Below are 20,000 nucleotides of genomic sequence, written 5' to 3'. Positions count from 1 at the left end.
TAACCCCGAAGGAAATCCCAGTTGATCTGTGTATTGAATATCACAAATTATGAATGATCAGTTTGAATGGCGCTGTCTAGACAGATTTAGCTAGAATAATGAATCTGTTAGGAGTAATCAAAAAGGCATTCGTTCTAGAATTTTGTTCATGAAATGTATTACTTACTCTAGAGAAAGAGCATTTAATATTTAGATCATTAAGAAATATAACTGAATTTCAAATCATTTATTGGAATTATTACCATTATTATGATTACTAAAATTATAAAAATATCACAAAAGAGCTGAAAATTACTCTATGTTAAAATTTGATACAAATAGCAGCAAGTAGTAACCCCATGACTAGTTGGTAGAGATTCTCGTCGCAGAAGGTATTCTACAGCCTTATCCTGAAAACACTGAAAAATATTTTCCTTCAATATGGCTTTGAATAATTCAAGATGCATTGCAACTAGCTTCGTTTCAGAAATGAACATTTTCTAGAAAAACAACAATACCAGAAAGAAGGACTTGGATATTGTTACTCACCTCATAAAATCGGATGATCTATCAATAATATGTTCAAATTCTGCGAAGGAGAGAGCTCCATCATCATCCAAATCAGCTTCTTCAAGTATATTATCTATTAAAAATTGGGTTTCAGACTCTTTCAAATGGTTTTTGTCAACTAATCTTTCTATAACTTTCTTAAGGTCAGACATCCCGAGCATGTCATCTCCGTCAAAATCTGAAAAGGGACACAGAAAATGACTAATAATTATTTAACCATGAATTAACATCTAATCGCAATATGACCAACTCATTCCTTTTGAAATTATTTAGTAATTATAATAATTCTCACCAAATATTCTGAACGCATGTTCTGCTTTAACAGATTTTGGAGCAGCATCACTTAGTACTGACATCATGTCAAGAAAATCCTCAAAAGTACAATCTCCATCATTACTAGAACTGAAAACCTTACATATTCTATCACCAAACGGATTCACGCTCAATTCTGGGTATTGTAAAATTTTATTCATTGGAAGCTTGGAATTTTTACTATGTCCCACTTTTTCAGGCGCAAGGGATTTGAATTTCTGATGAGCACTGAAAATTTCATATTGATATCATTTATGTTCATTATACAACTTACATGTGTATTGAAATAGGTTCTTGATTAGCAATATCAATAGTTAACACATTGGATTTACTTACTACAAAACCTCCCGTTTAGTGAAATAGGTCAAATCCTGAAAAATCAAACAATTTATATTTCATTTTTTATTTTACTGAAATGATTGTTGAATAATATCATTTTTGTCAAACAATTTCTTATTTCCAATTGTAAACAAAGAAATACAGATACCTAATGTGACCCTATTACCATTACTAAAAATACAATATTCATTTGCAAAAAAAGGCATTCTTTCATGAAGTGGAAGTTGCATATCGATTTATAATGTTCTCGAAAATATCATCTAGAACAATGTATCATTCTTCTGTTGAATTACCCACCTGGTAATCTTGCAATTCTTCTTCAGTGAATTGGCTTTTTCCCTGACCCATAATTGAATTTATTTCTAAATAAAACCAGATATTCTTCAATACTTCAAAGATTTCACCTTTTGTTAGTTAATTTTGTTTATTTGTTTATATTTGTGAGTACTTAACCTTATTGTTTCTCAGCTGTTCAACTCAAGTTTACAGAAGAAATGTTCTTTGTCTTACGCCACAATGCAGAGATATCTCTGGTCTTATCTGCATAGATTTGTCAATTGTCATCTACAGAAGATTAGGCAGACAAAATTAATATTCGTTTCCAATTCTATTTTATAAATGACTCTATATTCAACTTCAAATAAATGAATCGACAATGTGCTATAATTTTTTAATTGTGAAATTTTCTAATTATGAGCTGTGATTGGATTAATTTGATTCGGTTAGATTTATTGATTAAGAATTTGAGATTAAAATCAATTCTGTCTGCTCGTTCGGACACTGTGTACTTATACCATCTCTCGTTCGGAATAATGCCCTAGAGTAGAATTGGAAAAATACTCATCCGATCGAACTTTATTAGAAATTAGGTGGAAAATAGTCAGAGGAATTTTTATGCATGTATATTTGGGAGATTAAAAAAATTTCACTGTTGTGAAACAAGGAGCTTTTGAGCAATCGTCATTCATGCGTCAATTTCGCCCTTGGAGATCACATTTATACCTATATACACCTCAATCGTCGGATAGTGAGCAATTGGCGTATAAATGAATAAGTTCTCGAAAGCTCCTGAAATGACATTGCTTTCTTTAGTTTTTTGATATTGGTTCTGGTTGCGCTATCAACAAGAAACTTTGCACGAGACAAATTCTAAATTCTAATACACATTTTCATCTCCATAGAATCTGTTGGTTTGAAATGAACAGAAAATAGTATAGGTATTAAATACTTAGTGAGGAAGTGTATGTAAATATGAAAGATCTCCCACTTTTGCCGGTATTCAATTGTACAATCATTTACCTAGCGGATTGAAATCGTTAGATGATAAAACATTTAAAAATAAGATCAAGTTAATATTAATTGAAAAATGCTTTTATAGTACTGAGGAATTTTTCTCAGATTCTTTCAGTTAGTTGTTTATTTCGTAATTTTTATTTTTCATACTGTTTGAATAATTTTATTTTAAATTTCATAATAATTTCCTTTTTACTTTGATTGTAATTATTCTTATGTTGACATAGCCTATACATTATAATTTATAATATGTCTTGGAGGATTAATAAAGATTGAATTGAATTGATAAAAATGACATCTACTAGCAATAACAAATCCGTTGAAATGTAGTTTGAACCTATATGTAAATCTATTTTTCAAATGTCGAGCTTCAGGAGGATCGAATATGATTGTTTCCCCGAAAATATACCAACCAATACCCTTCTTCAAAATAAATTTCGTATTTCAGTCATTTTTAGGAATTAATAATACAAAATATTTTCATGAATATGAATTATTTTATTTGAATGAGGTGAAAAATAATATTTGTGTTAATTGAGTTGCTATTTCGATGTTCAAATATTTTTTTCAAATATTCAGCATTTCACTAAAGGGTCCAAGTACGTCTGCACCTCAGCAAAAATTGCTTCTGGATCTCTTTCAGCATTTATCTGAAAAAAATTGAAATATGCATTATTATTAAAATTGAGTTCCATTCTATATCGTCTATACCTTCTTCAATTTTTCAGTATATTGTTGAACCACTTGATCATTGTGTGTGTTGAAAGTGTTGAGCCTCTTTTTGATAGTTTCTTCATTGTCATCTACCCTTCCTGATGTTTTTGCTCTTCCTAATAGTCTTTCTACAAGGACGTTATCTGGGGCATCAAAGAATAGTACTACGGAGACAGCACCAATTTTCTTCTCAAAGGCAATACCTGACAAAAAAGTAGTAATGTAAATGGATCAATATGAAGTCTTAGGTAAAAAGGTTTGCTGAAATTTCTCAACGCATTTTGAGTTGGATCTCTGAATTGTATGATCTAAGCTTGTATAATATTCCGCAAAATACGAATATATTTTATAATTATAATTTCATAATACCCCTCAATAAAATAAGATATATCTTTCAATCAAAACTAACCTTGTTCTTTTTCCCTTGGATATCCATCGATCAAGTAGCCTTTAGAATTTGGTAATTCTTTCATCATTTCTTCTTTGATTAGATCCAAAACGACATCCATTGGTACTAATTCACCCTTTTCCATTATTTCATTCAGTTCTTTTCCCCTTGGTGAGCCACTTTTCACCTAGGAAAATTTAAAACTTATACCTAGGTAATTCTATAGACTAAGATTGATGAACCAAAAATCGATCTGGCAAAGTCAAGAAAATATATGCGTGCTACCACCGGAGTTATGTAGGTAGCGATAGATGGGTTTCTCTCCTCTTAGAGCTCCTCAGTGCCGCAAAATCTAACCGAGTGAAAACAGGGAATTTAAAATGTTTCTTTGGTTATCTATCGATCTACACTTTGCCACTCCGATTTTTGGTCTATTAGTATCGTATCGAGTATCGAGACGACAATTTTGAAGATAACAGCTGCAAAGGTGAAAGCTATCAGACAGCGGGCCATTCAAAATGAAACCTCTTATTGGAAAACTCTTCATAAAAAAAGTTTGCTTGATAGAATAGGTGAAAAAAGTCTTGTATTTGTCCCTAATATTCTCAATCTAGAGTTAGGCAGTTAGATACCTACTTTTTGATTAATGTAGATTCGAAAACATAGTAAAAAGTGTTTTTTATGACTTGATAGAATTTGTGAGTTTTACTTACCTCATTACGAAGGAGATCTCCCGATGATAAATGGGTAAATCCATACTTTGCAACGATCTTTTCGCACTGGGTTCCTTTGCCAGAACCTGGTCCTCCTAATACCCAGATGATAGGGACTTTAATCTCAGTTGTTGGAGCTGCAGCCTGAATATTATATTGTATTTATCTCAATTCCAATATGTTTTTGGATAAGTGGACGTTGATACAGGAATTATTTCGAATGGTTTCGGGTTAATATTTTCAAATGTAGCTAACGAGGCAGCGAATCAGATCACACATATTCTAATTTCTAGATATGGATGATTATTTTGTTTTTTGTTTTTCATCTCGTGTTTTTTAGGTCCTCTGTGAGACCTCTCAATACCAGTGAGTAGTATTTTGTCTTGTAAACGTCTTTTGACGTTGTCTATCTTCTAGTTCTAACCTTTAAGCTAGCGATTCATTTTATTATTTTAAATTGTAAAAGTTTTTTTTTTAATTCTTTTATCTTGTATCAAATTTTCCTAACAAACATCTATCTATTTTTACAATTTATCACAAAGCTAGACTATTTTGAATGATGTATCTACATATTATGTGAGGTGCGAAAAAATTTGCCAGTTGGAGATCTAGCGGTTTATTAACATTTCATACTAAAGTAAAAATAATAAAATAATGCTTTGTAATTATTGGTCTATTAAGAAAATAGTATTCTAGCATGTATCACGTGGTTGCTTGCGTTATCAACTTAAAAAAAATTTAGAAATTGCTTTTTTTTCAACCCACTCAAGCAATGCTATAATTTTAATGTTGTTATTCACTTATTTTTGGCAACACAATTTGATGGTTGCAAGTATCTGCCAGACAGTAAACTTTTCATATTAAGAGATCAAGGGGTTCATTTGACTATCCATTTCCCTCGAAGCCTAAAAATTTTTTAATATTGATGCCTTCTTATTAATTATTGGGAGAATACTCTTCTGGTAGGCATCATGTAATTACTTAATCAAATTTTAAATTCTTGAAAATGTTGAAAATTTTTTATAGTATGTTACAAAGGTAATACAGGGTGTTAACGAATACATGAGACAAAGTTCACGGGTTGATTTTGCATGAAAAAATAATGGCAAGTTTGATATACAGGGTGTAACATGAGTGGTTAGCCATAACCTAGTGGTAAAGGCAGGTCATTCAGGCCTTTAGAAAAGTAACTTGTTAGATTATTGAGTTCGACTTTGAAATCTATATTTTTTGCACGGAATTGAAATTGAAAGGAATTCACCACTCATGTTACACCCTGTGGCCTGTATATCTATCTTAGATTTGCAAATGCTACTGAGATACTCAAGGATATTTTCGAGATACTAGGTGTTGAAGTTTTTCCTGAAAGTTGACTATTTATCAATTGCTCTCAATTTTTTGGAAGGAAAAAATAGTACACCACTGAGAAATATCTAATTAATAATCTGTGAGAAATGAGAAATCTCTCATTCCTCTTTTCGTATGCGGTGCCGTTTTTATGCAAAAAAACATCTTTACTTCAATAAATTAACATCTATCTAATATTAGATTATTTATTGAAGGAATTTATAGCACGCGATGATATGTTTTATTTTTTCGTTTAAAAAATTCGATCAAATGATAATGAGTCATGAGAGATTTTTCGAACAAGAAATTCAAAAATGATTTTTAGTTCGATATATCTCAGTTGCGCACCATTCTACATCTTGTAGATTTGAAGGGGGGTTACAACTTAATGGTCTATTGTACCCCTCATCTTGATACGGGTTTTTAATTTTAATGAAACTCAAGAAGACAATTATTGTCACTATTGTAATACCCCTTCGGTATAAATATTGGGCTCTATAGACTATACGTTGTACTTGATTATTTCATATCCTCAAAGTGCCGAGTCGTTAACCGAAACATGTGTCAATTGTTTCGATATTTTTGAAAGAAGCGTTATTTTAATAGGTTCCTATACTTAATAGATACTTAGTTACGTAAGATGTTCGTTTGTAGATCAATTGAAAATCCAAATATCATAATGAGAAAAAGCCATGTATAAAATGGAATAAGAATACAGGATGTTCCTAAATTGGAGGTACAAACAAACAAACGAGTAATGAAAGAATCAAAGGAACTATAAATTAATGTCTGCAAACGCTTTGTTTTTGAGATGCAGATGATGATATTTTTTTTGAGTTTTTTTTCTCATAGTTTCTATCTGCAAGTGACAAGATATTCAATTGAAATTAGGCCTATCTTTCCAATTAAGAGTTTATATAACCGGATATGATAATTTCGATTGCAAATCTACAGGGGATATTTGCCCGATTTTTTCCTTCAGAATTTTTTGTTGGTGGACCACTGGAAATTTGAAAAATCCAAATAATATTCATGAGTAAGCTGTGGTGAATAGATATTATTAGTTTTGTTGCTTATTTTTCCGATCTGTAGCAATGATTCATAAAGATTAATAGGACTTTTTTTTACTTTAATTATTCAAGGAATCTCTCATTTTCGTTTGTACCTCCAATTTAGGAACACCCGTAGGTATAAAGGTTTTATATGATTTTCGAAATTTTCTATTATGAACATAAAATGAGGCTCTTATGGATAAAAAAAAGAGTTGAGTACCATTTACTACAAAATGGGTTCCTTTTTCGTCCTGTTTTTCTGCCATTGAAAATTTTTACATAATAGTGAATATTCCAGAAAATTTTTGGCTATCATGTTAGTTCTGATGATGTGCCATAGGATGAATAAGAAGCGGAAAATATTTCGTTTATCATCCTGAATTATTTGAAAAATAATTAGAAAATAAAAAAAAATTAATACATTATACGCTATTGAAAAATGAGAATAAATTCAATGAAATTTCTATTTTTTAGAAATATGTATGGGCATTCATGATTTAATAATTGAATGCAATTAATTCGAAGTTACTTAACTATACTAATTACCTCTGATGCCATTGTGTGAAGTGGACTAAATATAGCACGCACTACAACCTGCGGACGAGGTTTGTGTGTCACTGTCAAAGTAAGGACTGGCTAAATTTTGCGGTTTTATCAACTAGTACAATGCTGCCAGAAAATTGAGTAAACAGATCTGCTTTAGATCTTTTTGACATCAAGAAAGCTTAAATAATTTGATATGTTCGAGAATAGGTATTTTTTAGCGAGAACGCATTCCTAATTTTCTCATTTCCAACAAACTCTTGACAAAATTACAGATTTCACTATTGCTTAAGGAAACTTTAGCGCTAACACTGAAATAAACAGATGTATATAACGCCTTGAATCATAGGATTGTAGATACGTCAATGAAATGTAAAGTGTCAATTTGTATATAATTGAGTGGAATATGCGAATTTGAAGATAGATAAGGATAAGGTAGAATTTTCATTTAAATACAACAATAATTGATAATTATAATTTGAAGGCGTCGTAATCATTCAAGAAAAATTAAACAATTAAACCCCTCCTAAAATTTGAAATTCAAAAATCAAATAAAGAATAACGAATTTGGTATGACAATCGCTGTACTGCATTGATCCTTCTAGTCCTGTGAATTTTGAAAGAATATGACCGTTCGAAATTTTACTTTCCTGTCAATTTCAAACTCCATGTGAAACTCCATACCGATTGCCTTACCAGAATCAGAGAAAATTTAAGAAGAATATCAAAAAAAATTACGAAAATATTTTCTTGACTACAAAACCGACGGTGTTGAGCTTTCGAGAAACGACCTCAGAGTAATAAATATAGATAGAGGGAGCATATGTCATTTTCAGTAAGCAAATTCTGTCCCCAAAACGAACTATCAAATTTGACAAGAAGCGCGCGGAAATGAAAACATATCAGTGATACGATATTTCACTCAATACGCGAGTTTCTCCACAAAGAACGCACTTCTTAGGTCCCATAGTGAATCAACGTTTCATATTAACTCAAAATATATTGAAATAATTACCTAAGTATATCAGAAATTCAGAAAACAAACTTCAAGCGCTTCAAACGACGTGAAACAACCGATGACACTAGGAGAGCAAAAATTGTCAAACCTTCGGTTTCAGCAGGTAGATACAGAAAATAATAAATATTCTGCTTATTATAAATTCGACAATTAGGAAAAATATCGAATTCCAAATATTCAAATTTGCCTATTTAATCGCGAATCACTCAAAGAAAAATATCATATTTCATTCAATATAATATACATTCATTACGATATAGTGAAATTGCGGATTTGAAAATATTTCACAATCCGACAACGTAATCTAACCATGTTGGGGACATGTAAAAATTGCGTATACTTCCTCTATGTTTATAACTCATGGAAACGACAAATTCAAGCTTCATGCAAAATTTAAAACTGATCACATCATAGACAATTCAAGAAGAATATTGGAAAAATGGACTCAATCTTCTGACTTCACATTAGTGCTTTCCTCTTACCTTATGACAAATGTTCTCAGTGATCAGTCATAAATTGTAGATATTTTTTTTCGAACTTCAAATTGAATAAACACGACTAGCTGGATATTCATTGCATATACCTTTGAATTAGGGTATTCTATCCATAGGCGCGGGGGGTTTATTGGGGAGATACTACCCCCCATTGATTAGAAAAAAATTTTAAAAAATCATAGAAAATTGAAAGATTTCGTGGTTTCAAAGTGGGGGTAACCCTCCCCAAGAGTCAACTCTAGTTACGCCAATGATTCTGTCATATATGGAGAAGTAATAAATCATAACGTAACATTTGTAGTTATTTGAATTCAAAATTCACGATCTGAAAGGATCAATGATCTACCAATTCTGCATTAAATTCCATGTTAATAACTCTAACAAATATTTCTGAATGAGGTAGACGGTAAAACTGTACTTCGATAAGTTTTTCGTATTAATTTGGTTAACCATTATTCGAAAAAAGCACCAAAATGAATTGGTTTAATGTAAATCGAATTCTTCAGAGTTAACAGACTACATAATTAAGGATAATTCGATCATTTTTTCAAAGCACATCGTAGAGCTAGGAAAACAATTAATTTTGTAGGTGATCTACAAGGATAAAATATATTGCAAATTGGAAAAATTTGATGTGAGGCAAAAATCTGGCTAATAAATATCAAACTTAATATTATAAAAGGAGACTAATGTATATTACGAATCAAATTAGATACTCGGATCAATGAAGACGTCATTCAGCATACCAGAAATGATGTTATGAACGCCGTGGACATAGTCAGACAATTAATATAACACAGATGAAAACACTTCACCCACAATTGAACTATTGGAGTTCGTAAAGATTTGGAAGCATTACATAAGATTCGAGCATTCTCTCGAAATATCTGAAAGGTTTTATCTATTTTAAAAATAATAAAAATAGTCGGCAAATGTAGTAACTCGTTGAATTTTCAGTCGGGACTGAACATTTTTTGCAATTTTCTGGTTCAGTGGAATATTGGAATGGAAATGTTTTTCAAACGATGTTAGTCAAGATACTACTACGGACATAACGAAATAATTGTTTAATTTCGTACGTATTTTGGCTGCGTACTTGAGTATGTAATAATATTATAAATGATTTGTATTTCAAGTAGTTTATTCAAAAATTTGGTAGAACGTTTTCGGCTAAACAGCCATCTTTAGTACCCGTAAAATCGAAACAAAGAGTGAGTTGAGCAACAATTCGAGACCTCAGCATGCCAGCCACTTACTCGTCAAAAATACTTTGCTTCCACCATCAAAGCGAAGAGACATAACATAGGTTCTCGAAAATGTTGAAAGCGAAGGATGCAAAAGCAATAACAACCACTCAGTTAATAATGAAAACAAAGGAAACAACCTACACGATATACGTCTGAGGATCGTGCGACTAGCTGAGTATAAACATAAAACAGTAAAAGGAATGACAAAATATAAAACAATGTATGAACTGATTGTGTCAATGAATAAAAACATAAATTATAGTCATAAAAATAATAAAATAAAAATATCAAGAGTAAGGGAAACAAGGCACATAAAACAGGTAGGCAGCACACAGTGTATGCTACAAAACTAATTACAGTCTCTTGAACAGGGGGATGTAGTTTTTGTTTAAATTTAAGTTTGTGTGTATGTTCATTTGTTTTTAATTATTTGTGAGGTACATACTTAAAAAAAATTAGGAACTGGTACTCACTCTTCTACATGGTCTATCTAAGCACGATTTGTTTCCACAAGTACGATTAGATTCAAATCGATTGGGTTTCTTGGACATTACTTCACATTTAAATTCATTATTGAGTTCGACTATTATTTAGTTGAGGTGAATGGATGAAACGTCGACCAAATGGAGCCTTTTGAATTTTTTTATGAATTATTGTAAGTTTTTTATGGACATGCAAACATGATTGATGATGATTGAACCAATCATTGACAGACGTCATTTTCGTGGCATAGACTTTCATTGTGCAGCGAAAATTTATAAATTGGTGTCCTAACCTAACCTATCCTAACCGACAAGAAAGTCGAGAAACTGGTGAAGTCCATACATAAATTATGGTCTGTATATACCGGGTGTCCCAAGTTATCGTATACAGGCAATATCTAGCTTATTGGACAAGATAGTAAAAAAATTAAAAAATTGCTTTGTATAACATCAAAGTACCTTTCCAATGATGTATAAAGAAAGTACGTAATTTGACAGTCCTGTAGTAGCTACCCCTCACCTTTCATTTTGAAATGGCACCCGCTGTATATTGTCAGTAAATTGTCATTCTATTTGGAATAAAATGATATCACATATTTGGTATTTTTTTATTAATAACAAAAAAAACAATAACATTCTGATTTAAAGTATAAATTCCAACCGAAATTCCTAGTATGCATTTCAAAACCGAAGAAACATTTAGCAAGTTTTTTGTTATAAAAAAAATCGGTTTTTTAAAACAAAAAATTCATCTACTTCTCATATGTGAGGTTTGTACAAACATGGATGGAGGCATTTCATTTTTATAAGGATAATTAAATAATGCAAAAGAAGTGACAAAATTTCAAAATTTTTGTTGTTATCACTGAAAAAATACCAAGTATGCTATCGTTGTAGTCTAAATAGAATGACACGCAATTTTCACTGACAATATACAGGGGGTGCCATCTCAAAATAAAAGCGAGGGGCAGCTACCACAGGGCTTTCAAATGTAAGAACCTTTTTTATACATCATTGGAAAGGTACTTTGATGTTATTCAAGGCAATTTTTTTATTTTTTTATTTTCTTGTCAAATAAGCTAGATATTGCCTGTATATGATAACTTGGGACACCCGGTATATAGTCTGATGAGGCTCGACCTACTGATGACAATTCCGACCACAAATTCATTTCTGTCCGTATCATTAGAACCAGAGAAAATTCAAGGAGATTATTGGAGAAGAAATACCCAATATTTTAGTTTTCGAACATGCAGCATTGTGTTTAAGGTATCACGTCATTGTTTGTTTTCATGTCATGTTGAAAAATAGGACGAATTTGAACAAGCACGTAAAGGCTAATGGTTTCAGGACTTATCGCATATTTTTGTTTCTGATCAACAATAAAAATAGTTGGCATTATGTATTATATAAAAATTGGTTTCACGAATATCACCTGTTACCCATTTAATATCGCTAGCTCATTATTCTATTCCAAAAATATCTATTTGCATTCTGATATCACTTCAAGGTCTAAATCGAGAAGGGGTTTTTTCATTTGTATTTTTACAGTTGATTCAATTCTGATGTTTTCCGTTGGCTATTTTCTTTTTTTCAATTTTCGGATTATACAGGGTGATTAACCGCGATGGCCTATTAGAAAACTTGATAATTTTGTGCTGAAAATTTGTATTATAGCATTAGATAGCTCTTTCGATGACAATTTAAGCAATATGCCATACCTTTGGTAAAAACCTCAACGGTTCATAAGTTAATGGGATTCTTATGAAAAGAATGGTGGTATCGGAGACTCACATTTTTTTTAATATCTCTGCAGGTAAATTTTTTTCGAAAAAAACTTTTTCATGTTCGATTCTGCGAATACGTAGTATTATATAAGACTGTAAGCAGTTTCGATCAAAAATGTACAGGGTGTTTTTAAGAAGATCATAAACTTGGACAACTCAAATTCGTGAAAACTCAAGATTTTCAAATTAGAGCCTATATTTTTTATTGTTTCAGTCGATTCTACGTACAAAAAGAGCTTGGGATATTTAAGCAAACCCTATAAGTACCTAATGAGGAAAAACCTTAATTCCTAACAGTGTAGAGTAGACTTTCTGAAAACACAGAACGAAACCAAAATCTGATGTTTCGTTAACTAAATTTGTAATCTCAAAAATTGTAATTAATTATTTGTAATTGAATATCGTATTGTTTTATGGATTTCTCAACAATCCTAACGAAAAGTCACAGACTAACCCCATACAGTATTGCGATTTTTACTTATTTAAAATTCTTCCTCGATAAACCTTGAAGTATTCATTTTAGATATAGGGTTTGCTTAAATAACCCCCACTATTTTTGAACGTAGAATCGACTGAAATAATAAAAAATATAGGTTCTAATTTGAAAATCTTGATTTTTGAGGAATTTAACTTGTCCATGTTCATGATGTTTAAAACACCCTGTTTATTTTTGAATCAAACTGCAAACAGTTTTATAATAATATACTATTTGCAGAATCGAAAATGAAAAAAGCTTTTTAAAAAAAAAATCTACAGAAATTGAAAATGTACAGGGTGTTTTTAAGAAGATCATGAACTTGGACAACTCAAATTCGTGAAAACTCAAGATTTTCAAATTAGAGCCTATAATTTTTATTGTTTCAGTTGATTCTACTTACAAAAAGAGCTTGGGATATTTAAGCAAACCCTATAAATACCTAAAATAATAATTCAAGAGTTATCGAGCAAGAACTTTAAATGAGGAAAAACCGTAATTTCTAACAGTGTAGAGTAGACTATGGGAAAACACAGAACGAAACCAAAGTTTGATGTTTCGTTAACTAAATTTGTAATCTCAAGAATTGTAATGAATTATTCGTAATTGAAAAGTAACCCTCACTATTTTTAACGTAGAATCGACTGAAATAATAAAAAATATAGGTTCTAATTTGAAAATCTTGATTTTTGAGGAATTTCACTTGTCCATGTTCATGATGTTAAAAACACCCTGTACATTTTTGAATCAAACTGCAAACAGTTTTATAATAATATACTATTTGCAGAATTGAAAATGAAGAAAGCTTTTTCGAAAAAAAATATTTCTACAGAAATATTTAAAAAAATGGTCTTCGCCGACACCATTTTTTTCATAAGAATTTCATTAACTCATGAACCGTTGAGTTTTTACCCAAGGTATGGCATATTGCCGAAATTGTAGTCAAAAAAGCTATCTGATGATTCCATTATATACTGGGTGTGCCATTTGAAATGAGGAAGTAGTAGTACGTTTCCGGTATAACCGGAAGTTATAGATATCTGAAAATATTTTAGGAAGAAAGATCATTGCCTTAAGCCCCAACATGCAAATTTTCAGCACAAAATTATTATTAGTTGTTCATAAACGTCTAATAGGTGGTGAATCACCCTGTATGTTCCCGAGCTCTTTAATTTTCAATTGACATCCATCTATTTCAGGTTATGTTTGGGGACAAATGAAATTTTCAACGTACAAGAAAATGAAACCATCAGAATTGGATACTAATTAAGGATCCACTAAAGGTTGCAACTGTTACCTGACATTAATGCAGGATCCATTTCAATGAATTCCCACTTCAATAACTGATATTTCAATGAAAATAATCATTTCGAAAGTTTTACTCACTTCTTCAAAACTCATTTTGCTAAAACTATTGTTTTTTCAAAGTAAATACTGTTCTTTTAACAGAAATTCAGAAATATAGCTCACTTTCACTTTATTGATTGACTGAAATAGGTTAGGAGTACGTAATATGCTCTCCTCTTGGAAAGCAGATGACCTAAATTTTGGAAGGATGCAAGATCGATTTTTCTCATTGCCCGTGATTTGGAATTATTTATAATTAATAGACCATTGAGATATAATATATTGAATTTGGAATATGTAGTGTGAATGGGAGGTACAAAGGAAAATGTGAGATTTCTTGGATGATTTTGAGAAAAAAAAGTACGATAAACATGGGCCCGTAAACACTTTGTTTTCGAGATACAGGTTGTTTCTTGTAGTCCTACTTTTTTGTGATGATTATTCCAGTTTATAGAATCTTTTTATATCTTCGTTACAGATTGGGTAAATAAGGGTCAAATTCATAATTGATTAATTCGTCACGAATAAAATAAAACAAATAATTTAATTATTTTTGAATTATTTAATTGTTAGCAACAATTGTTTCGCCACACTGTGGCTTCATCAGGCATCAAATCATCAGAGTACAAATAAAACACATATTGTTTTTCAGCGTTTTATTTATTATTTTCGTGAAATATATGTTCTATATAATAATAATAATTTATTGATCCTATTGGACCCAATGTTGGGTATAGGACAAGTTATATCATTACAAATTTACAAATCACTACAACATATTTCTGTCATCTAAATACTCCTCAACACTATAATATGTCTTACTAATCAACAGCGATTTAACTATTTTCTTAAAACTTAATGTATTCACTATTTTCACAGAATCAGGTAAATGATTGTGAAGCTTGATACACTGATGAAATGAAGATGTTTCAAATTTCCTTGTTCTGTGAACAGGCAAAGACAACAGAGTTTCAGTACTTCTTGTAGAGTAACAATGAAAATTACACAACTTGTTGAAAGAAGATTTGTTGTCTCTCACATATAATAAGCATTGATATATAAATATAGAAGGCACAGTCAAAATACTATTGGCAATAAATAAAGGTTTACAGTGTAAACGATGACCAACTCGGAAAATCATTCTAATGATATGTTTCTGGGAAATGAATATTCTACTGAAATCCGCAGAATTTCCCCATATTATGATGTTATAGGCAATATGGAAATAACACTAGCTGTAATAAGTATTTATAATGGATTCAAAGGGGAGTGAGTCCCTTATCTGCCGAATAGCATAGAAGGACGAGCTTAATTTCCTACATACATGATGTATATGATCAGTCCATCTCAGATTTTTGTCAACATATAAACCTAGAAATTTAACTGAGTTATTGGACATTAACTCATTGCCCAAGCAATTAATTGAAATTGATTCACCTAAGGCGTTCTGAATTTCAAAAATTATCAATTCAGACTTAGGAATATTAACAATGAAAGTATTAGTTTTACACACAAAACCATCAACCAAGAGCTCGCAGCGTTGTATGAGTTCAGGAAGACTCCGAGCCGAGACCGCCACCGAAGTATCTTTCACAAAAATGACAAACCATTCTGTAATGTATCGATAAAAAGAAGTTTTATTTCTGTGTAATAGCACAACATTCTATGTTCATGTAAAATAACATAACCTGTAAAAGATCATCTGTTAATCTCACTCTTCTTAAGTCTTCAAGAACGCAAGTTCCAAAACCATACCAAATTGTAAGTTGTACAAAGTTATATTATATATATTAAATAAAATTAAAAGTAACCCAGTGTTAATCATTGAAAGACATTATACATTCGAAAACGAAATCAGGCAAATCATTAATGAAGAGTAAAAAAGCAAAAGCCCCAACACGGAACCCTGAGCAAACCCCAAGTCGTTCGTGAACACATACAAGAATATTTACAAGGAGAAATATGGAGGATAGATAAATTTAAAATTTTAATGGAAAATTAATTAAAATTAGTACCTACCTGGTCTCTGGAATCGCATCTAATGTTTTTATTTGAATTATAATGTATGAATAATAATATTGAGTGGTTAGTATTATTTTTTTTAGAGGTATGTTGAGCCAAATAAAACACATCTTCGCCTTAGATACATTTTTTTAAGAATTTTAACTATGTTAGAGTAATGTGATGTATCAATTTGTGTCGTATTCTAATTTTAGTGTTTTGTGAAGTAGGTATTTGGTTTTTTCAAGTTTTTTGGCAGTATATTCAAAGAATTGTATTGTGTCGTTTTTTATTTTGTCATGAATTAGTTCAATGTTTCCTGTTTTATGGATTGGTGTATATCTTGATCAGGGTCCCCGCAAGGGACATCAACGCCCGTGTGCGGAACATATTTTGGCGCCCCTTAAAGGGGGAGGTGGAGAAAAGCACTGCTGGATAATCGGAAATTTTTTTTTTGAGTTTTGTTAAGAATTTAGTGTAGAATGGTTAAAAATCTATCAGCAACCTTCATTGCCTTAAGAATTTTATGGTGTCAGTTGTTACATAATACATTTCAAATGTATGTTTCAAAACTTAAGCTTTATTCTTCTATAAATTATTCATAAAGGCATAAACATTTAATTTGGATCAATCCAGAAATTGAATGGATGTTTTCTAGATTTGGCTGCTGCAAATTTTTTATAATATTATCAATCCATCAATTTTATCGAGTATCTCTTGCTGTATATCTAAGATTGCCAAACCAGAAAATCTTTCTTATGACATGGTAGACTTCAAATAGTTTTTATTTTTTTTAATTTAGTGAATGATCTCTTACCAGAAGCAACAGACACAGGTAAAGTGAGAATGATTCTTAAGGCAATACTAAGATTCGGTAGAGAAGAAATTAGATTATTTTCAAAAATATTTTGTAGAATCTCAAGAGTATTTAACGCTAGGTAATCAAAACAATCTTAGGGCTCTTATCTAGTTGAATAAATCATTTTCTTCCACGTCAGCCTCTTCTTTTCCTGATCAGTTAGCTTTTGTTGAAGAGCATGACAGCATTCTAATAGGTATTCGTTATTTAATTTAGGAATATCACAAATAAAACAAAAAACGTTATCGTAATCATATATCATATCAAACCTGCTATTGAAGGAACTTAGTGTTTGATCAATTATTTTCAAAAAGAAATTTATTTAAAAAGCGAATTTTGGATCTTGAGGTGCCTCATCCGTGTGTTCATAATCGAACAATTTCAGTTTATACCTTGCTCTATCTCAAGAGCAGCTGCTAGTTTTCCAGCTTCCGCAAGATTTTCCTCGAAAACATTATCATCTCTATAATTTTTGAAATGATCAACTAAATTCTTCAAATAGTTTTGGCACATTTTAATGTCAATCGCTACACTTTGCATCATTTTGCTTACAATATTAATCTGGAATGAAACATTATACCAAATTATTATACTTCAAATAAATTTAAAAGAATGAATATTTAATGAAAGAGATCTTGCTTTATGTCTAGTTTCTACAAAGAAATCCTGTACCGACAAAGGGATAATTATTACCTATGATTTATTTGCTCATAAAGAATCGTATAATGACAATCTGGCTATTTCATACCGATCGCAACGTTCGGAAACTTAAATATAAATTGAAAGAAAAAAGTTTGGAAAAAAATTTGAAAGGATCTTTTTCGAAAACCTTTGGTCCATCGGTTTCCTTATGCGGTCTATGAGAGGTTTTGGCGCCCTTTTAGAGTGGCGCCCGCGTGCGGTGCACGCGTTGCACGCGCGGTTGCGGGGGCCCTGCGAATAACCATGAACTGCCAATACCAACTCTGCTTACCGATTTTCCGTAGTCCCCATAGTTCAGGAGAAATTTGAAGTCGAAATTTTTGGAAAAAACCGTAAAAATTCAATCTCTCTATAAAAATCGTTATATCTCCTAAACTATTCGTCGCAGACCCCTCATATAAAAACTTTCGTGATCTACGTGACCAGATCAAAAGAAAAAGAGGTATATTATTACCAAGAAGGAACTTTACATTTTTTAGAATTTTTTAAGGTCCGGGGTAAGGAAAATTCGAGAATATTCGAGAAAATTTTTCGACTCAGATATTGTCAGGCGAGAGTGGGATTCGAATAATCATGAACTGCCAATACCAACTCTGCTTACCGATTTTCCGTAGTCCCCGTAGTTTAGGAGAAATTTGAAGTCGAAATTTTTGGAAAAAACCGTAAAAATTCAATCTCTATGAAAATCGTTATATCTCCTAAACTATTCGTCGCAGACCCCTCAAATAAAAACTTTCGTGATCTACGTGAACAGATCAATAGAAAAAGAGGTATATTATTACCAAGAAAGAACTTTTAATTTTTCACAATTTTTTAAGGTCCGGGGTAAGGAAAATTCGAGAAAATTCAATCTCTCTATAAAAATCGTTATATCTCCTAAACTATTCGTCGCAGACCCCTCAAATAAAAACTTTCGTGATCTACGTGACCAGATCGAAAGAAAAAGAGGTATATTATTACCAAGAAGGAACTTTACATTTTTTAGAATTTTTTAAGGTCCGGGGTAAGGAAAATTCGAGAATATTCGAGAAAATTTTTCGACTCAGATATTGTCAGGCGAGAGTGGGATTCGAATAATCATGAACTGCCAATACCAACTCTGCTTACCGATTTTCCGTAGTCCCCGTAGTTTAGGAGAAATTTGAAGTCGAAATTTTTGGAAAAAACCGTAAAAATTCAATCTCTATGAAAATCGTTATATCTCCTAAACTATTCGTCGCAGACCCCTCAAATAAAAACTTTCGTGATCTACGTGAACAGATCAATAGAAAAAGAGGTATATTATTACCAAGAAAGAACTTTTAATTTTTCACAATTTTTTAAGGTCCGGGGTAAGGAAAATTCGAGAAAATTCAATCTCTCTATAAAAATCGTTATATCTCCTCAACTATTCGTCGCAGACCCCTCAAATAAAAACTTTCGTGATCTACGTGACCAGATCAATAGAAAAAGAGGTATATTATTACCAAGAAAGAACTTTTAATTTTTTACAATTTTTTAAGGTCCAGGGTAAGGAAAATTCGAGAAAATTCAATCTCTCTACAAAAATCGTTATATCTCCTAAACTATTCGTCGCAGACCCCTCAAATAAAAACTTTCGTGATCTACGTGAACAGATCAATAGAAAAAGAGGTATATTATTACCAAGAAAGAACTTTTAATTTTTCACAATTTTTTAAGGTCCGGGGTAAGGAAAATTCGAGAAAATTCAATCTCTCTACAAAAATCGTTATATCTCCTAAACTATTCGTCGCAGACCCCTCAAATAAAAACTTTCGTGATCTACGTGAACAGATCAATAGAAAAAGAGGTATATTATTACCAAGAAAGAACTTTTAATTTTTCACAATTTTTTAAGGTCCGGGGTAAGGAAAATTCGAGAAAATTCAATCTCTCTATAAAAATCGTTATATCTCCTAAACTATTCGTCGCAGACACCTCAAATGAAAACTTTCGTGATCTACGTGACCAGATCAATAGAAAAAGAGGTATATTATTACCAAGAAGGAACTTTTAATTTTTTACAATTTTTCAAGGTCCGGGGTGAGAAAATTTCGAGAAAGTTCGAGAAAATTTTTCGACTCAAATATTGTCAGGCGAGAGTGGGATTGGAATAACCACGAACTGCCAATACCAACTCTGCTTACCGATTTTCCGTAGTCCCCATAGTTTAGGAGAAATGTGAAGTCGAAATTTTTGGAAAAAACCGTAAAAATTCAATCTCTCTATAAAAATCCTTATATCTCCTAAACTATTCGTCGCAGACCCCTCATATAAAAACTTTCGTGATCTACGTGAACAGATCAATAGAAAAAGAGGTATATTATCACCAAGAAGG

At 31.5% G+C, this 20,000-nt stretch overlaps 2 protein-coding genes across 4 annotated transcripts; both read right to left on the bottom strand.

Moving 5' to 3' along the window:
• Positions 1-211: 211 nt before the first annotated feature.
• LOC123677823 (calcium and integrin-binding protein 1-like) lies at positions 212-1,699 on the bottom strand. Its single transcript, XM_045614548.1, has 5 exons — positions 1,498-1,699; positions 1,198-1,232; positions 842-1,089; positions 529-727; positions 212-398 (listed from the first exon to the last, which is right to left on the bottom strand). Exons 1-5 carry the CDS (start codon positions 1,546-1,548, stop codon positions 377-379), a joined length of 555 nt encoding a protein of 184 aa, XP_045470504.1. The 5' UTR covers positions 1,549-1,699; the 3' UTR covers positions 212-376.
• A 1,271-nt stretch (positions 1,700-2,970) lies between these two features.
• On the bottom strand, positions 2,971-10,712 carry LOC123677822 (adenylate kinase isoenzyme 1). Of its 3 annotated transcripts, none has more exons than XM_045614545.1 (5): positions 10,483-10,712; positions 4,309-4,452; positions 3,617-3,782; positions 3,205-3,410; positions 2,971-3,143 (listed from the first exon to the last, which is right to left on the bottom strand). In XM_045614545.1, exons 1-5 carry the CDS (start codon positions 10,558-10,560, stop codon positions 3,069-3,071), a joined length of 669 nt encoding a protein of 222 aa, XP_045470501.1. In that variant the 5' UTR covers positions 10,561-10,712; the 3' UTR covers positions 2,971-3,068. The 3 variants fall into 3 exon arrangements, with proteins under 3 accessions (XP_045470501.1, XP_045470502.1, XP_045470503.1); XM_045614546.1 differs by lacking the exon at positions 10,483-10,712 and adding an exon at positions 9,509-9,653; XM_045614547.1 differs by lacking the exon at positions 10,483-10,712 and adding an exon at positions 7,254-7,408.
• Positions 10,713-20,000: the final 9,288 nt, after the last annotated feature.

Source organism: Harmonia axyridis, chromosome 4 (assembly GCF_914767665.1).
Source record: "Harmonia axyridis chromosome 4, icHarAxyr1.1, whole genome shotgun sequence".
Classification (NCBI taxonomy): Eukaryota; Metazoa; Arthropoda; class Insecta; order Coleoptera; family Coccinellidae; genus Harmonia; species Harmonia axyridis.
This window is presented reverse-complemented; position numbering and strand designations above follow the sequence as displayed.